The sequence below is a fragment of the Malus domestica genome, chromosome 15 (assembly GCF_042453785.1).
Source record: "Malus domestica chromosome 15, GDT2T_hap1".
NCBI classification, from domain to species: Eukaryota; Viridiplantae; Streptophyta; class Magnoliopsida; order Rosales; family Rosaceae; genus Malus; species Malus domestica.
The window spans coordinates 19,109,498-19,127,295 of record NC_091675.1 but is presented as its reverse complement, the minus strand read 5'-3'; the positions used below and the strand labels follow the sequence as shown (position 1 = coordinate 19,127,295).

At 37.1% G+C, this 17,798-nt stretch overlaps 3 protein-coding genes across 5 annotated transcripts; all 3 read right to left on the bottom strand.

Annotated features, from left to right (window-relative positions):
- Window positions 1-487: 487 nt before the first annotated feature.
- On the bottom strand, window positions 488-8,291 carry LOC139192230 (uncharacterized). Of its 3 annotated transcripts, none has more exons than XM_070813882.1 (2): window positions 1,935-8,291; window positions 488-1,189 (listed from the first exon to the last, which is right to left on the bottom strand). In XM_070813882.1, the coding sequence occupies exon 1, from the start codon at window positions 7,356-7,358 to the stop codon at window positions 5,229-5,231; it is 2,130 nt and encodes a 709-aa protein (XP_070669983.1). In that variant the 5' UTR covers window positions 7,359-8,291; the 3' UTR covers window positions 488-1,189; window positions 1,935-5,228. The 3 variants fall into 3 exon arrangements, with proteins under 3 accessions (XP_070669983.1, XP_070669985.1, XP_070669984.1); XM_070813884.1 differs by having other exon boundaries at window positions 488-1,168; XM_070813883.1 differs by having other exon boundaries at window positions 488-1,065.
- Window positions 1,996-2,463, bottom strand: LOC103401071 (pentatricopeptide repeat-containing protein At2g17670-like). Its single transcript, XM_029093390.1, has one exon. The coding sequence runs from the start codon at window positions 2,461-2,463 to the stop codon at window positions 1,996-1,998; it is 468 nt and encodes a 155-aa protein (XP_028949223.1).
- A 2,994-nt stretch (window positions 8,292-11,285) lies between the features above and the next one.
- On the bottom strand, window positions 11,286-13,681 carry LOC103401024 (endochitinase-like). The gene is given in 3 exon segments (NM_001293894.1): window positions 11,286-11,655; window positions 12,796-12,946; window positions 13,249-13,681. Coding segments are annotated over 3 exon segments (954 nt in total).
- Between the last annotated feature and the right edge of the window lie 4,117 nt (window positions 13,682-17,798).

The following is a 17,798-nucleotide window of genomic DNA, read 5'->3' as shown; positions in this document are numbered from 1 at the left end:
GGGTTTAACATGAGATAAAGCTTACTTCTGGTAATGTGAGTTGTTTAGTTGTTTGTATAGCTTTTTCCTGTAGATTGTATTGATCTTATTGTTATACTGACAATGTTGATGTAATTTTGATGTCTATCTAATGAAATTTATTCTGATTAAAAAATAAATAAACGACACGATGGAGAAAAGTTACAGGGTTCAATTGTGGTAACAAGTTGAAGGAGATGTATCATGTACCTTGACCTGACAAATAGGTTGTATTTGTCGTTTTTGTGTCATACATGTTATCTTAACGGATCGTGTTGTGTCAAACCCAATATCATAATAAGTTCTTAATAGATGACTCAATAACGATCCAACTCGTTAACTGGTCGTGTTATCTCGTATCAGGTTAATTGGTTCATAATATGATGTACTATCGAGGAACCAGGATTAGAGAATTAGAACATATAAAGAGTCATGATATCCCACTCAATTGTTAATGCAAATCCAAACAGACAAATAAAATTTGGGGGCTTATTCTATTGCTTTTCATAAAATTCAAAGTAATACAAGATCGCAAAAGAGTAGACATGGTCCTGTCATCTGGATAACCTTTCTTAAAGCCCCTTTTGACTCAATTTGTATAAGCTATTATTTTATACAGCCACCCAATCAAGAAAAAGGGGATTTTTGTACTTATATGGATAGTAGCAGACAATTACAGCTCCACAGGAGTAGCTGGTCAACAACAAATAGCAGATAGTGTCTGATGCAAAATCCGGGGGAGAGGATTGTCTGCGACCATGGTTAGTTTGTTGGAGGATATCTGTCAAGAGGGTAAAATGTTTGTCTGGAAGTGAATACAAAGTGTTGGAATTGAGCTTCCGGGGATTATTAATGCCGGTCATTTACACTGGCTCCACTGGTTACTCAAACTGCTCCTGTAAATTGTAATTCTTCGCAGCATCACGAAATCTACTAAAGATCTTACAGCCTATGGCTAGACATATGAAACTTCTCGTGGCTTCGTGTCCAGGGCCTTCCAATTGGGGATCTTGTCATCGTTGCGGTTCATCAGAAGAGTCATTTGGCCTGGTGCAGATAAAATCGATAGTGTTGGTGTGCTAGATGTAGCCTTCTTGCTTCATCAACGACGACTGTTGACAACTCAAACAACCTACAACAGCCAACGAAACTGGCCGGCCAAAATAACAGCCTTACTTGCATAATAACAGACAAAGAAAAATCAGAATTCACAATTCACATGTCTAACCTTATTTTGAGAAGAGCATATCTAGCCGGATTACACATATAATATAGCACAAGTAGAGAAAACCATCATGATTAGATTTGGAGTAAATATAAGCATCAATGTGCAACAGGTTCTACTCTTTCAACTTCCACCCATGAAGGGATCATATCAAGGCAAAAGAGTTCAAAATCGTGATCACGGTTATGTCAAAACAAGATATGACAAACTATAGGAAACCTAACAACTCCAGTTGAAAACAATCTAAAAATACGTAAGCAGAAAGCATACAAATCCAAACAGCAGTAACTTTGGCATACCTCAAAGACAAAAATTTGTACATTTTCAAGTGTTGCCAGAAGGGAACAAGAATACTTTAACTCACTTCAGTGCTTTCAAATCAGTTATCTCCTTTCCGGGAAACATTAAACAAATACAGCAGGGTTAATGGCATTTGCTTAACCCTGACAGTTAAAGTGAGATTCGCAAACTAAAATGTCACAGAAAACATTCAAGCTGAAACAACATCACAAATCTAAGCTTCGTAAATTTCATATATTTAGAAAACCAGTGGCCACCTTTGCTAGTATGGGAATTGATAAACATTAAACTGGCATATTCAGTTACAAAGACAAATTATATCAAGAAAGGTTACAAAAACTACTAGAATCCACCGAATAAATCTAGTTATTATGGAAAAGAGAGCAAATACCAGTTAGACAGCAAGGCCTTGCTCCCTTGCTTTCTTAAGCCACTTCAGTGTACCCTCCAAATTAAGTCGTGTAAGCAGCAACATCAGTTACACTCTTACTCTCAACTGCATAATCAAACACTTCGTAAGCATCTGCAACCCTACCATCCTTACAAAGTGCCCTCACGAGTGTAGCATAAGAAGCTGTATCAAGCTTCATCCGGCATTCTTTCATTAACCGATACAATTCCAACCCTTTCACTAAAAATTCCGACTTACACAATCCATGAAGCAAGGTATTATGCCAGCAAACATTTGGCTGGCACCCCTGCGCTTGCATCTCCTCTAACAACTCCATTGCAGCCAAGACATCCCCTTTCCGACACATTCCGTTCATCAATGAAGTGTATGTCACCGCATCCGGGAAATGACACATTTCGACCATGACACCCAAATACTTCTTAGCCTCCATAATCCGCCCACATTTCGATAACCCAAAAATCAAAGTATTATACGTAACAAGATCGGGTTCCACACCCTTCTCCTTCATTTTCTTCAGTACATCAGCTGCCTCTTTGCCTCTTCGGAGATGTGTGGACCGTCGAATCGAGACTCGGGTGAAGTTCGTAAGGAGAGACCTGATTGTTCTCGATATCGAAAACACACGGATTCCGTTCGTATGACGAACATGGACAGTAAATTTGGGGGTCGTGAAAATTAGGGGCTACGTGTTAAGTCACGGACCTTCAATGGCACAACAACCGAGACCTGCAATGGTCTCAACCTGCGATGGCAGCTGTAATGACAGTGATGAAGGGATAGAGTAGAGAGGAAAAGGAAAAGGAAAGGATATTCTATTCAGTAATTCAATTCTGCCCTTACAAATTCATCTGGCCACCATTTAACCACATGCCAGAGAAGTTCTCCCCACTACATGCGTGCCAGCTGGACACCACTCACTAATTAACTAAACTCTCAAAAGACTTAGGCAAATACAATTGAACCCGGTTACAAAACCCTTACACTTTTTAACCCAAAATCCCTTACAAACATTCCTATATAACCACTACTTGTTTCCTTTCTTACGGTTCATAACAATGCTCTCCCCTCCGAACAACCTTGTCCTCAAGGTTCTAGAGTGGAAAATCTGGATATTTGCTCTGAAACTCATCAAAATCCTCCCAAGTTGAGCTTGCTTCTTCTTGATCCTTCCATTGCACCAACACCTGCACCCCTGCAACATCTCATTTTTTATACATCCTCCTAGCAAGTATGGCCTGTGGTATATTGTGAATCAACCCATCATCAGTGACTTGGGGTAGCTCAGTCTGTGGAATGTTAGTTGGTCCAAGTTGCCCTTTGAGACAGCACACATGGAAAACAAGATGGATTCTTGTCTCCGGAGGTAGCTTGAGTTTATAAGCAACTGGTCCAATCTTCTCCAAAATTTCATAGGGTCCATAGTACCTTGGTTGTAACTTATGGTAGCTATGTGGAGATAAGGCCTGCAGGTGATAAGGTATCAATTTCAAGTAAACCAAGTCACCCACTTCGAAATACCTTTCAGTCCTCTTCTTATCAGTATATTGCTTCATCCGTTTCTGTGCCACCACCAAATTGTTCTTCAATATTGACAACACCTTATCTCTGTTCATTAACTCTTGTTCCACAGTTTCCATCTTTGTAGTGCCCATCTCATAAGGAATTACTTGTGGTGGAGGGTATCCATATACTATCTCAAAGGGAGTGTGTTTCGATGAAGTGTGAAAGGAGGTGTTGAAACACCATTCTGCCCATGGTAGCCATTGAACCCATTTCTTAGGCTGCCCTCCTACAAAACACCTCAAATAAGTCTCCAAACATCTGTTCATTACTTCAGATTGCCCATCACTTTGAGGGTGGTACCCCGAACTCATGCACAAACTAGAATTCTGTAACTTAAAGAGTTCCTTCCAGAAAGCACTTGTAAAAACTGGGTCTCTATCACTCATAATAGAGTTTGGCATCCCGTGAAGCTTGAAGATGTGCTCCACAAAGAGTTGTGCTACGGAAGAGGCAGTGTAGGGGTGTGACATAGCAATGAAATGGGCGTATTTGGAGAGCCTGTCCACTATCACCCATATAACCGATTTGCCTTTGCAATTAGGTAGACCAACAATGAAGTTCATACTGATATCACTCCAAACTCTCTGTGGTATTGGGAGGGGTTGTAACAATCCAAGGGGTGAGATATTCTCAATTTTATTTTGTTGGCAAGTAGGACACTCAGCTATGAACTGCCAAATGTCATGTTTCATTCCCTTCTAATAAAACCCTCTTTTGATTCTCTGGTATGACCTGAGGATGGGGTCGAATGATATTCTGCAATAATCTTGACCTTCCAATCAGAAGTGGGGCCTAGCACAATTCTCTTCTTATAACAAAGGAAACCATTGTCAATAGAATAATGGCTCAGTTTTGAACTTTCAACGCCATTATGTGTAGCTTGTAGTAACATTTGCTTTTTCTCCCTATCCCATGCATCATGCTCACTGCTCCTTCTCAACTCATCCAACCAACCTACATAGGGATAAGAAATTGCAACACACTCACTGTCTTCACCATTGTCAGTGACAGGTGTTTTTTTCCAAGGTGTATTATGCAACCTAGACAGTGCATCAGCTACCATATTTTGTGACCCTTGTTTATATTGAATTTCGTAGTCATACCCCATGAGCTTGGAAACCCACTTTTGTTGAAATTGAGTACTGGCCCTTTGACTTAAGAAGTACTTAAGGCTATTGTGGTCAGTTTTGATAACAAAATGTCTACCCTGCAAGTAATTTTGTCATTTTTTCACTGCATACACTATAGCAATCAACTCTCTCTCATAAGTAGAGAGAGCTTGGTTTCGAGGACCAAGAGTTTGACCAGTGAATGCGATAGGCCGTCCCCTTTGTTGAAGAACAGCCCCAATGCCACATCCAGATGCGTCACACTCCAGTTCAAAAGGTTGAGAAAAGTTTGGGAGAGTCAAAACTTGAGGTGAAATCATGATGGATTTAAGATGGTCAAATGCTTGTGCCGCTTCAGGACCCCAATGAAATCCATCTTTTCGAGTCAACTGATAGAGAGGATGACATATCTTGCCATAATTCGGCACAAATTTACGATAATATCCAGTTAACCCGAGAAACCCCCTTAACTCTTTGACAGATTTTGGAGTTGGCCAATCTTGTATGGCAGATAACTTGGAAGAAACGATGTGCCCAAGATATTCAATATTTAACTGTCCAAATGAGCATTTGGATTTCTTAAGATACAACTGATTGTCCTTTATAACTTCAAACACAGTTTGTAAATGTTGTAAATGCTTCTTCCAACTCTGTAGATCAAAATATCATAAAAAAATACCAACACAAACTTTCTGAGATATGGCTTGAATATATCATTCATCAAGCTTTGGAGAGTGGCTGGAGCGTTGGTAAGTCCAAAAGGCATCACTAAAAATTCGTAATGACCCTCATGAGTTCGAAACGCCGTTTTTTCAACATTACTAGCTGCCATTCTAATCTGGTGGTAACCAGATCGCAAATCAAGCTTAGTAAAGTACTTAGGACCATATAACTCATCCAATAGATTATCAATAAGGGGTATGAGGTATTTATCCTTGATGGTCAAGGCATTAAGTTCCCTGTAATCCATACACATTCTCCAGCTGCCCTCCTTCTTCTTAACTAAAAGCACAGGTAATGAGAAATGACTATGGCTCGGTTGAATGAATCTGGAAATCAATAATTCTTGAACTGCTTTCTCAATTTCTATCTTCTGTAACGGACCATAGTGATATGGTCGAATGTTTGGTGGTGTTGCTCCCTGGACTAGAGGGATGTGATGATCATGTTCCCTGGATGGGGGTAACTTAGTAGGGCCTTGGAAAATGTCAGTAAATTGCTTCAACACTGCTTGAAGTTCTTGTAAATGATCCTCATTCAAATCAAAGGACTCTAGTTTCTTCCCTTCTATAGAATAGAGAAATAGTCCCAAATTAGAGCTGCCAATTGCCTTTTCAAGGTTTTGCAGAGAAATCTCGTGTATGCACTGCGATGGGGTCACAGTAGAGGACAATATATAACGGTGGTGATCCTTGGTGAATTCCATTGTAAGCAGCTGGAAATCCCATAGGACTAGACTCACCGTGGACAACCATTGGACTCCTAGTACCACATCACAACCACCCAAGGGCAAGGAGAAGAAGTCAACATGGCATGTATACCCCCCTAATGAGAGTGTAGCATCCATGCAGCAACCGGAACTACAGATCTTGCCTCCATCCGCTATCATGACTTCAAAGTTGGTGGTAGGAGAAACTGGTTGACCCCATTGTTTTAATAATTTGGAGTCGATAAAATTGTGAGTGCTTCCCGAGTCTAGAAGAATTCGTACATGGTGCCCATTAAGTTGGCCATCAACCTTCATAGTGCGGGTTGTGTGGTTCTCCCCAGTACCATAAAAAGCATAGGAACTAAGTTCCATAGACGGTTTCGGGCAACGAATGTCTGAATGAGGCAATTCTACCCCTTCAGTATCCAGGACGTCTAGCATTAACAGTTGCTTTAATCCACACTTATGCCCCGCAGTCCACTTATCAGTGCAAAACCAGCATTCCCCCCGCTCCCATTTCTTCTGAATCTCCTCTGGGGACAATTTCTTAACAGGATACGCACTCTGTCGATTAACTGGAAAGGGTTGAGGAGTGGTAGTGGTGGATGGTTTGGATGTGACAGTGGATTTCAGAGTGGGAGTTTTGAACTCAGTAAGTTTGGTATCCAATTGAAGAGCGATGGAAATGGCTTCATGAACATTCACAGGTTTCAATAGCTTCACATCAAATTTCAATTCCTTCCTTAAACCCCATATGAAGCAACTCTTACGCAAGATGGGACCAATTTTAGGTGAGCGAGTGGCTAGACGCCGAAATTCTGATATATAGTCATGAAGACGGAGTTTGGAGTTTGAAGAGTGCTTCAGCACTATCTTCAAACGCAGAGGGTCCAAACTCCATACACAAGGCCTTAGTGAACTCCCACCAAGTAGGTGTTGTATGCAAGCAATCCAACCAACGAAACCAGTGGAGAACCTCCCCTTCGAAATGGAAAGAAGCAGTGAGGACACGTTGATCATCTGGAGTATTGTAGAAGGAGAAATACTGCTCTGCCTTGTAGATCCAAGCAAGTGGATCGTCACCTTCGACAAATCTTGGAAAATCGAGACATGGAGACCATGGTAGCCGCGGTGGAGCACCCCCTCCCCCCCCAGGAACAGAAGGACTGCGCGGAGGCGGCAAGGGATCGAGATCAGAGGACGGTGGATGCTTAGCAGGCGAGGAAGCAGTGGCACCGACACCAAGACGTTGACAACCCAGCTCACGGCGAAACTGCTCGAAATAAAGAGGTAAACGAGCATCGAGGTAAGAATTGAAGTTGGCGTCAAACGCCGAGTTAACAGCAGAGGTGATGAGGGATGAAAGATTGGCGAGGGTAGCTTCAATGGAAGACACGGTCGTCCATGGCAGCGAAGCGAGCAGTGTTGGTGTAACGGGGCATGCACAGCAAGGAAAACCAGGGATCAAATGGGTGATACCAATGTTAAGTCACAGACCTGCAATGGCACAACAACCCAGTCCTGCAATGGTCTCAACCTGCGATGGCAGCTGTAATGACAGTGATGAAGGGATAGAGTAGAGAGGAAAAGGAAAAGGAAAAGGAAAGGATATTCTATTCAGTAATTCAATTCTGCCCTTACAAATTCATCTGGCCACCATTTAACCACATGCCAGAGAAGTTCTCCCTACTACATGTGTGCCAGCTGGACACCACTCACTAATTAACTAAACTCTCAAAAGACTTAGGCAAATACAATTGAACCGGTTACAAAACCCTTACACTTTTTAACCCAAAATCCCTTACAAACATTCCTATATAACCACTATTTGTTTCCTTTCTTACGGTTCATAACACTACGGCATAGGAATGAGGGATTCGATGGACTCCGATGGAGTGCGTCGGATAGTGGACTGGTTCTTCATACTGAGAAACGTTGGTTTCGGGATGCCAGTAGTACAGAACTCCATTGTTACCGTCAAACACTCGCCTCCACGGCGGGGGAAGTGTAGGATCCTAAGAAACAAACCAAAGATTCAAGTGACCCTCGATTCGAACCAAGATTCGAACCAAAATTCCCTCATGGAAATACATTAGTTATAACAAAAACCTGATAAGTTAGAGTCGCATCAGATGGTGGAAGGTCTGTGAGGTTGAAGAAGTTAGGGCTTTGCAGGGGTTTGAGATTTGTGTGCTATCAGAGGTGCCATGACGGATCATGGTTGTGGGTAGGTTCGTTATTGTTCGCGGGTTTTTGGATGGGCCAAAGTGAAAAGCCTGCGTATTGAGGGACGAATGCATGTTCCACGTTTCCTTGGGTGGGCATGAATATACGCCCCCCTTCGTTTTTTCTGGAAACAAACGTTCTACACTAGGAAAAAAGAGTGTGGGCTAAACCTCACAATAAACTAGTAATAATATGATTTAAATTTGTTTTTTACGAAAATCGAATATAAAAGCTTTCACTTACAAGTAAAGAGAATATTATGAAACCGTAATACTAAGTGGCATATATATGCCCATATAATTTATAACCATTTAGCTTTTATTTAACTATAATTAAATTGTAAATTAATTCAAATTTAAAAATTCATCTAATAGACAAATTAAATCAAACTCATGTAACAGTAATCAATACATTAAAATATCGCTCATACATTATGAAATGTATACTATCAGTAGCCAAATGAAGTCAAAATATAAATTGTTGAAAGCTGCGTATTATATTCCAGTCTAAAAAGAGCTTCAAGTATGCGGCAAAAACAGGTAAATGAAAGGGCTTATATGATAACCAACTCAGCTCCAGGTGGTAATTGTGTTCCAATAAGCTGCAAAGCATGCTCCTTTGTTGCTTCTAATTTCTCTTCGGTTGTAACAGACTCTAGCAGTATATAGGGCCGACGACCTTTTCAAGATCCATGAAGAACTTTTCAAGTACTACAGCATTTTCCATCAAGTACATGGCAAATTCCTTATCGATAATTGACCCTCCCATTCCAATGAACCCAGAAAATCTCACCACCTTAAGGCGTTGATGAGGACATCTTTTAATCTCCTGCATATTTCTCGTATAACACTTATGAAAAGATCCCCATCGTAACTGCAAGAGGAGCATGCCATAATCACACTAATCTGCCTCATGACAAGTTAATCTAACATGCAGAAGTTTGCAAAAAAGGCTTGTTGATTAAGAGCATACATTCCACCCTTACACTCGAAGTCTCGAGTTTGGTTTCCCCTCCTACTATCGCTTATCAAAACATGTAAAAGTTTCACTCGGTAGTTATAAAGCATGCAAAAATAGTCAGTGAGGGGTTGGAATGATGGCATGGGTTTAATTTTGTTGAAAGTATACAAAGTGATCATACTAAAAAGGATACAAACTGATTCTATTAAAAATATACAAAACTGATTGTTGATGCAAATTTCCGCCATCCTTTACTTTGACGAAAATGCACCTGCAAAACAATCGACACTTTCGATCAAGGACCAAAAACCTCACGCGCCCACGATGAGGGTGGTTTGGCCAATGGACCTCCAATGCCTAAGTTAGTTTCTCTAAATAGAATGAGTGTTTAGGGTTTTTTTGTGTATAGAAAAGCTTACCGAATTTTGGTGGAGAAGTAGGGTAGTTATAGAGAGGGTGGCCAGCCCTAGGGTTAGATTTTTGTGAGAATATTCCCATGATATTGTGTAAATAATATCGTGGGATAATGGTGATAATATCCCAGATTAAATTTGATTGGAATTACGTACTTGAAAGAGTTTATCTTTAATTGAGAATGTATTAATGATAGGATTTATGGATATTCTGTCATAAATACTTTTGATTTCTTCCACGTGCAGATGAGCTTTGAGCAACCGTTGTCCGCTGCCTGCATGTCCAAGGATGTTGAGCTGCACATGGGGAATATAAATATACCATGCTCATTAATAGGGGTAATTTTGTCTTTCTCAGCTAAAAGTCCACGTACTGCCTCCAAGATTTTTGGATTATTTTTTGCTCCACACTGATTCTACATATATTTGAAACTGATTATGCAAAAATAGTCGATGGGGGGTTAGATTGATGGCATGTATGTAGTTTTGTTTAAAGTATACAAACTAATTCTATTAAAGTCATACAAATTGATTCTAGTAAAACGTATACGAAACTGATTCTACTCAAAGGTATATGAAACTGATTCTACTAAAAAGTATACGAAACTAATTTTGTAAAAATAATGGATGATAGGTTGGATTGATGGCATGTATATAGTTTCATTAAAACTTTACAAACTAATTCTACTAAAACTATACAAACTGATTCTATTAAAAAAATAATGGTCGATGACGAGTTGGATTGATGACATGTATATATGTTTTGGGCTAGGCTTTAGGTATTTTGTGGTTTTGTCTCTCATTGAAATGTTTAAAAACTAGTGGAGTTCTTTGAAATATAATATATATTTTTGGCTCTATATATAGAGCTTCATTTTTGTTAGTACTTTGTAAGTTTGTTAAAAAAAAGGCAAGTGCGCTTCATGTCTGGGTTTACAATCGTCAATACAAACAATAATTGACTGATTTTTATGTTTTAGCTTTTTTTTTTTTTGTTTTTTTTGTTTTTTTTGTTTTTGAGTCGATGTTTTAGCTTTTTGTACACTCTTGTTTAACTTGATCGTTAGTTTGATTTATTCAATCTGATAATCATAAATAAATAAAAAGTGTACGAAAAGTTAAAAAGGAAGTGTGAAAAATGAAAATTACTTGAATTAACTCATAAGCCCATAACATGTTTAGTCAGCGAACAACCATCCTCATATGTTTTCAACTTCTAAATTCAAGCAATTGTTGAAACTTGAAAATAGCAATTTTAACTTCGCATGTGAGGAGGCGCACATGGATTTTTTGATAAAGTACTAACAAAAATTTCAATTTAGACCATAATAACCTAACATAGTACTAAAGTTTCCCAAGATGGGATGGATAATAGCCCATAACTTTATAGAAAAGTGATTTCTTAGAAGACTAGTAGCATAAGAGTGATTCACCATTGCAACAACAACTAGTTCTCGTGTCAGATTCTCTCGTCCTTATATCGCAATTAAAATTAATAAGTAATAACTTATAGCGTAGACGAGAAATTTCCAATTACACAGGATTATTGCATTTTATTTGGTACATAGGATAGGCTATTGTCTTTATGACAATATCTCCTAGGCTAAACATTGCTTTTACCCATATTTTTTTAGGCAAAAGGCCTTTGATTATAACAATCCAAATTGTCTCCCGGGCTGACTTGCAATATCTCACAGTACCTTCTGTAGAACCCGATCCGACTAGCAACCCTAGCATCCTGACCTTTGCCGCATTCAAGCCCTCCATTGATGATGTTGGTGATCACTCCATACCCAGGAACCCGACCGGCTGATTTGTCTGCACTAGATGGGCTCCACCTACCAGTGATTACATCATGGCTTGATGGCTTGTTTCCCTGTGGAGTCATCCAAAACCATATAGCTGTCCTGAATGATACAACCGGGTCTGTGGCCACTAGATCCGGGTTGTTTATCAGATCCTTTCCGATTGCTTGGCCCGCTTGACCATAGTTGTAGTTGCTAGAAAAGTCAAGAAGTCAAAAAGCAAGTCAATCTCCCATCAACTAGTCAACAGACCAGAGCCAAGAAATAAATCTTCTAACTGGCACGTGGTGTTATATTTCATCTTTGTTTCTCCGGATTCTTTTTATGACGATCTTAAGAATTGATGAATTGTTTTCGTTCATCATATATGATTAGATCAGTTTTCGTAAGGTACTGTTTGTGTTCAATTTTAAATAAAAAAAATTTAAAACTATTTCTAACCGTACGATATACGATGAATGTACACAATGCACAAATCACCGGAATCCTCACAAAAGGATCCGGAGAATAACACAAGTGCCTTGAAAGATGACTTTTTACGCTCACTTTTCTTCTTTCCACACTTATTTATTTGATATTGTAGTAGTGTGTTTTTACTATTTTCTCATTTAATTTATTTAATTTAAAATTTGAAAACAGAAAAATTGGTGTGCAAAACGACACTAAAACATAAATTTATTGTCCTCTTATAGATAGGGTGTTAGGTTTCTACCAATATATTCAGAGTTCGAAAACCTCCCCTCTCCAAAATTTTTGTAATAATTTTGAACCCTCTCTCTCTCTTAATCATAATTTTTTTAAATAAATAGAAATAAAAAAACATATATTAGAAACACCACATAGTGATTTTACCATATGACCCTTTAAGAGAAAGGATCCTCATTTTTTAACAAAATAGGGATTAGTTATGGGACTCACACCACATCGAATTTCAACGATCCGAACCGTCTATTTTGTAAATCTCGATTCATAGGTCATGCTTGGAAAAATTCAATTCAATCCGAAATCAATTTCCAATTGAATTATCACAATAAAATTTCACTAGTTTTCTTAGAACATAATGTTCATCAATTTCTTTGAACTCAATTAGATGCCTCAAATATTTTTTATTTGACTAATATTTTGCAAAGATAATCTATGAGGTGCAACTTAAAAAATAAACGATTCAAATTATTAAACTTCGATGTAGTGTAGGCTGCTTCCTTAAAAGCTTCCCTTTATTATTACACCCAAATAATTTTCTTGACCCACTACCAAGTCGGTGAATGCCTTTTTTGTTTTTTTTTGGACAAATAAGTTGGTGAATGCCTTGATTTTAAAAGTTAAGAGACTTACTGGGTGAGTTGGATGGGTCCTCTGCCATAATATTTCTTGCCGGCAGCACATGGATATTGGCTGGACGGTGTACAATACACATCCTGGTTTTTCTCATTGACAAAGCAATATCCCCATGCATAAGGACCATCTGGTGCACTTGCCCATCCTCCTACATAATTAACATTGACGATTAAGCACAAAAATAATGTATAGTAAGGTTCTATAATACGAGCGCTGTTTTTTTAAAACCATCCAAATGATGGGTCCAATTTTTTTTACAAAACAGTATTATCCTGAATTCTTTTAAATTATGAAAGAAAAAGTTTGAACTTGAGTATATATAAGGAAATACATTGATTTAGCCAACTTAAGACGATCATTACTGAATTAGTTTTATGATTTTATGACAATTTAAACACAGAAAACTAAACAAACAAAACAAACAAACATAACCGTTATTTTAGTACTGACCAGTAGTCTCATGAGAGGTTTGAGCCAAAAAAGCAGCCAGCTCCTTTTTGCGAGTAGCAACATCCCCAGTTGTGCCAAACCCATTAAAGGACCGAGCAGCAGCAATGAAAGCATCATACTTGTAAAAACCATTACTAGGGCATCTCCCATCGTTTCGATACTTAAGCATTTGGTCGAAAACAGATGAGCTAACGAGGCTGCTGACGTCACCACCACCGCCACTTGGGGTTGGGGTTGGAGTAGGTTTAGGGGTTGAGCTACACTGGCTCTGGCAACCAGCTGCGCAGTAGTCGGATGTGGTGCCACACCACCCAAACTGGCTACAACACAGCCCATTTGGGCACACGGCACCACCAGCTTGACTCCCACATTGCTCTGCTGAGATCCCTAGCAGCAAACTTAGGGACAAAATGATAAGGGTTTGCAACTTCATTTTTTTTTTCAAGTGTTTGATGGTTTTTTTAATCTATGAATTGGGTTTTGGAGGTGTGAGTATATATATAGTGTTTGTGGAGCATTCTCGTTTGACTATTCGCTCAGTTTGGTTTTTGGGTACAAGTTTCTTCTTGATCGATCAAGTGCCCCATTTTATATGCCGTCCTGTTGTGGAACTTGTAGAAAAAGTTTCATTTATTTAGTGACGTTGAATTTTGGGAGGATATGCTAGAGCAGACCTAAAGATATTTGATTACTGATTGACTAGTTCATCTCTTATCCACTTCCCCCTAAAACACGTCAATAGATAAAAGATTACCGAATTCAAGGAAAAGGGTAGTAATTGGACAGACCTAAAATTGCAGCTCGGGTACTTTAGTTTGAATCTCACTTCGTCAATTCAAAATTTTGAACAGGAACTTTAGGGAAAAACATCATGCACTAAAATCTTTCCATTATCTTCACAGAGAATGTTCATGATGACTAGGCCTGGCAATTCCTGACACGACCCGATAACCCGACACGACACGACCCGAAATTAACAGGTGTTCGAGTCGACACGATAACGAATCGGGTATTATCGGGTAACCCGATAAGCACCTGTTAAGATAATGGGTTGGTTCGGGTATACACGTGGGTAACACGATACACGATAAGCAGAATATTAATTTAATAATTTTATAACCCTAAAAAATACTATAATAATTATATATACTATAATAATTATACCCCCAAAATATTAACTATAATAGTTATATATATATATATATATTAAATTTTAAATTAAATTTTATACCCCTAAAAAACTATAATAATTATACGTACAAAATAAATAGATTTAAATCTACATAATAAATAAATATATATATATATATATATATACACACCATTGAACTTGATGGGATATACGAAACTAATTTCAACGATCAAACCGTCAAACTTGTTTGTATATGCTTCGAGATCGCATACGCCAAAAATCACAAAAAACAAACATTCAGAGATCAAGTAATGAGACAAAACTTTTCGACGGTTATAAAACAAAAAATCACGATTTAACGGTTATTTTAACTTCGATTTTGATGATTTTTTACAACTACACTTGTTGACCCTATACGAATACAATGAATGAATTCAATCGTCAATTTAAAATATTTACACAAGTGGATACCACAAAATCTTATGTTATACTTAATGAAAGTATAAATAAACTCTAAGTGTTAGTGAATCTATCATTTTGATGGGATACGAATTTTATGAAACTAATTTCAACGATCCAACCATCAATCTTGTTTGTATATGCTTCGAGATCGCATACGCCCAAAATCACAAAAAACAAACATTCAGAGATCAAGTAACGAGATAAAACTTTTCGACGGTTATAAAACAAAAAATCACGATTTAACGGTTATTTTAACTTCAATTTTGATAATTTTTTACAACTACACTTGTTGACCATATACGAATACAATGAATGAATTCGATCGTCAATTTAAAATATTTACACAAGTGGATACCACAAAATCTTATTTTATACTTAATGAAAATATAAATAAACTCTAAGTGTTAGTGAATCTATCGTTTTGATGGGATACAAATTCTATGAAACTAATTTCAACGATCAAACCGTCAAACTTGTTTGTATATGCTTCGAGATCGCATACGCCAAAAATCACAAAAAACAAACATTCAGAGATCAAGTAATGAGACAAAACTTTTCGACGGTTATAAAACAAAAAATCACGATTTAACGGTTATTTTAACTTCGATTTTGATGATTTTTTACAAGTACACTTGTTGACCCTATACGAATACAATGAATGAATTCGATCGTCAATTTAAAATATTTACACAAGTAGATACCACAAAATCTTATGTTATACTTAATGAAAGTATAAATAAACTCTAAGTGTTAGTGAATCTATCGTTTTGATGGGATACGAATTCTATGAAACTAATTTCAACGATCAAACCGTCAAACTTGTTTGTATATGCTTCGAGATCGCATACGCCAAAAATCACAAAAAACAAACATTCAGAGATAAAAAATGAGACAAAACTTTTCGACGGTTATAAAACAAAAAATCACGATTTAACGGTTATTTTAACTTCGATTTTGATGATTTTTTACAACTACACTTGTTGACCCTATACGAATACAATGAATGAATTCGATCGTCAATTTAAAATATTACACAATTGGATACCACAAAATCTTATATTATACTTAATGAAAGTATAAATAAACTCCAAGTGTTAGTGAATCTATCTTTTTGATGGGAGAGGAATTCTATGAAACTAATTTCAACGATCAAACCGTCAAACTTGTTTGTATATGCTTCGAGATCGCATACGCCAAAAATCACAAAAAACAAACATTCAGAGATCAAGTAATGAGACAAAACTTTTCGACGGTTATAAAACAAAAAATCACGATTTAACGGTTATTTTAACTTTGATTTTGATGATTTTTTACAAGTACACTTGTTGACCCTATACGAATACAATGAATGAATTCGATCATCAATTTAAAATATTTACACAAGTGGATACCACAAAATCTTATGTTATACTTAATGAAAGTATAAATAAACTCTAAGTGTTAGTGAATCTATCGTTTTGATGGGATACAAATTCTATGAAACTAATTTCAACGATCCAACCGTCAAACTTGTTTGTATATGCTTCGAGATCGCATACGCCAAAAATCACAAAAAACAAACATTCAGAGATCAAGTAATGAGACAAAACTTTTCGACGGTTATAAAACAAAAAATCACGATTTAACGGTTATTTTAACTCCGATTTTGATGATTTTTTACAAGTACACTTTTTGACCCTATACGAATACAATGAATGAATTCGATCATCAATTTAAAATATTTACACAAGTGGATACAACAAAATCTTATGTTATACTTAATGAAAGTATAAATAAACTCTAAGTGTTAGTGAATCTATTGTTTGGATGAGATACGAATTCTATGAAACTAATTTTAATGATCCAACCGTCAATCTTGTTTGTATATGCTTCGAGATCGCATATGCCAAAAATCACAAAAAACAAACATTCAGAGATCAAGTAATGAGACAAAACTTTTCGACGGTTATAAAACAAAAAATCACGATTTAATGGTTATTTTAACTTCGATTTTGATAATTTTTTACAACTACATTTGTTGACCCTATACGAATACAATGAATGAATTCGATCGTCAATTTAAAATATTTACACAAGTGGATACCACAAAATCTTATTTTATACTTAATGAAAGTATAAATAAACTCTAAGTGTTAGTGGATCTATCGTTTTGATGGGATACAAATTCTATGAAACTAATTTCAACGATCAAACCGTTAAACTTGTTTGTATATGCTTCGAGATTGCATACGCCAAAAATCACAAAAAACAAACATTTAGAGATCAAGTAATGAGACAAAACTTTTCGACGGTTATAAAACAAAAAATCACGATTTAACGGTTATTTTAACTTCGATTTGCATATCCTTGCACATTTAACTTCGATTTAACGGTTATGACTCTTTTATTTTGCATATCCTTGCACATTTTATATTTTGTAATAGACTAGTGTATGGATGTTTTTTTATTAGGCTCTTATTTTCGAGTGTAGATGTAGTACTTAAATGACAAATATGTTTTAATGTTTTGAAGTAATATTTATGTGGTAATGTGCGGTATGTGCAAATTTAAGAAAAAAATATTTTTTTTTTAACAGGTCATAACGGGTCATAACGGGTTGGGTCACTTTACCTGTTGGGTAAAGTGACCCGACCTGTTAAGGACCTGTTAAGATAACAGGTGTGACACGACACGACCCATTAAGATAACAGGTGTTACACGAAAACGACACGAACACGACAGACACGACCCGTTTGCCAGGCCTAATGATGACTTTTACAAAATGAAAATAACTATTAAGTGTAAGAATGTAATTGAACAGTTGTCATAATCTTGGATGTACATGTGTCATAATCTTGTGTCATTTGGTAGTTAGAGGATTACTTAGTCATTAAGTTTTCTATTTCTATATATAGCTAGAGAGATAACAGTTGTAACTAATCTTGCACATTGTAATGAAATCAGTTTATATTCTTGC

Bases quoted from the DNA above. Each gene is read 5' to 3' on its own strand.
- LOC139192230 (XM_070813882.1), bottom strand. From the start codon at position 7,358: ATGCTCGTTTACCTCTTTATTTCGAGCAGTTTCGCCGTGAGCTGGGTT.
- LOC103401071 (XM_029093390.1), bottom strand. From the start codon at position 2,463: ATGAAGGAGAAGGGTGTGGAACCCGATCTTGTTACGTATAATACTTTG.